Consider the following 1,636-nt stretch of genomic DNA (forward strand, 5'->3'; position numbering starts at 1 on the left):
CGCAAACGCCACACGCCGATATCCAACATCGGACGTGCAATCCACGCGAATTTTGATACGCCATGAGGGCTGAGTCGAGGCGGATCCCGCGCGAATGTGATGCCCGTCTCTTCTTACGGCCACCCATCGTCGTCGTCGCCATCGCACGGGCGAAGGGACGGGCGTGCGGACTGCCCGCGTCGTCGCTGTAATGACGGCATGCAGGTGGCTTATCGACGCGGTCTGCGAGAGTTTGCGCTGGCGGTCAATCGATGCTGACCAAAATTCAGCGTTCAGAGGGCGGGCAGCGGCTCTATACGTAGCCTTGACCGCACCGCAAAATAGGGTATGCGAATCCTCGCGCATGCCACCGCATAACAGTCCACTTTCGGGCAGGTTTGCTTCGGCGGAGCAGGGGCCGGTGTCCGGACGCCGTGCGTGCTTGGGGCTAGCAGGATGTTAGGACATATACGGGGCTTGTGACATGCCGGCCTCTCGAGCCGGGCTGTGATATATGATATTCTGAGTGCCGCTGACCGTCGACAATCAAGCAGCCAGACACTGCGAGGACTCGTACTGACTCTGAGTCTGAGTGTTTTGCGTGACTCCCCAGTAGTACATCGCTGTTCCCAGCCCACATGCGCAGTGCTGCTCCGACAAGTGTTGCCAGCCTTGGTTTGTTCGCCCCTGTGCGTGGCGCACCCTGTTGTCTAGTGACAGCACCCGGGCGCATCTGCAGAATGGAACTGGAGAAGACAATGGCGAAGTGCGGTGAACGTCCTCGATGATGTTGCGGGCGCCACTGGGGCAACTGCTCGAAGACAGGATCGAGCGGGCGAAGACCACAGCTGGGATCATGGAAAAGAGAACCGTGGCCATGCGCTGCAAGGTCCACAAGGATTGAGCGACACGCTGCAGGGCCCGGATGTTGCCAGTTATTGAACACCACGCCTGCACCACCAAGCCACTTCGAGGAACAGAAACCACGCAAGTGCACACCGGACTGTGTCGGGCTCCCCACGTCGTAGCACCATCCACCAGGGAGATACACATGTGCAGCCCGCCTGAAACTGCATGGACTATGTGGTAAGCTATCCCAATCGTACCGCGCACCCGCCCAGAGACGGTTGCTCGTCGACTCGGCTGCAGCGACAACATTGCACGACGCCCCCACAACAACGCGCGGCCCACCCTGCGTCAGCCACAGCGTAGATCGCCATATCTCACCTCACCTCGGATAGTCGTTCCCCCCGGGGCTCCTCAGTCGTGGGCTCAGACGTCTCCCGCCATAGCACCGGGCACGTGCCACGAGAGCCCACCCCTCCAACACCCCAATGCCCACTAAAAGCAGCAGTGCATGGAAGGCTGCCCGATTGTCCCCTGATTGAGGCATGATCAAGCATGCTGTTGAACAAATAGTAAGATGCACCTATAAGTTCTATGTTGTCAGAGTATTGCCTTGATACTTGACTAATCCAATACCCTAATCCCAATACTCACTTGTAGCACTGGTAGTTGTATAGATGAGCAAGGAGCTAGTGTGTCACATGATGACCCACAGTGACTCTACCCTAGACCCAAACCTAACCCTAAACCTGGCTATACTCACTATCTGATAGCTTCTCTGAGTAACGGCTTGAGGGCAGTTTACTAGTAG

The 1,636-nt window shown here is 57.5% G+C and overlaps 1 protein-coding gene across 1 annotated transcript in view; it reads right to left on the reverse strand.

Moving 5' to 3' along the window:
* FIBRA_09438 (uncharacterized protein) overlaps positions 1-142 on the reverse strand; it is a gene marked incomplete at both ends in the record, with an annotated part of 327 nt that extends 185 nt beyond the window's left edge. The window contains one exon of the mRNA XM_012321738.1: positions 8-142. Within this exon, the coding sequence (XP_012177128.1) occupies positions 8-142 (135 nt within the window). The remainder of the gene's footprint in view (positions 1-7) is intronic.
* Positions 143-1,636: the final 1,494 nt, after the last annotated feature.

This window comes from Fibroporia radiculosa (genome assembly GCF_000313525.1).
Source record: "Fibroporia radiculosa TFFH 294 genomic supercontigs, scaffold41728, whole genome shotgun sequence".
Classification (NCBI taxonomy): domain Eukaryota; kingdom Fungi; phylum Basidiomycota; class Agaricomycetes; order Polyporales; family Fibroporiaceae; genus Fibroporia; species Fibroporia radiculosa.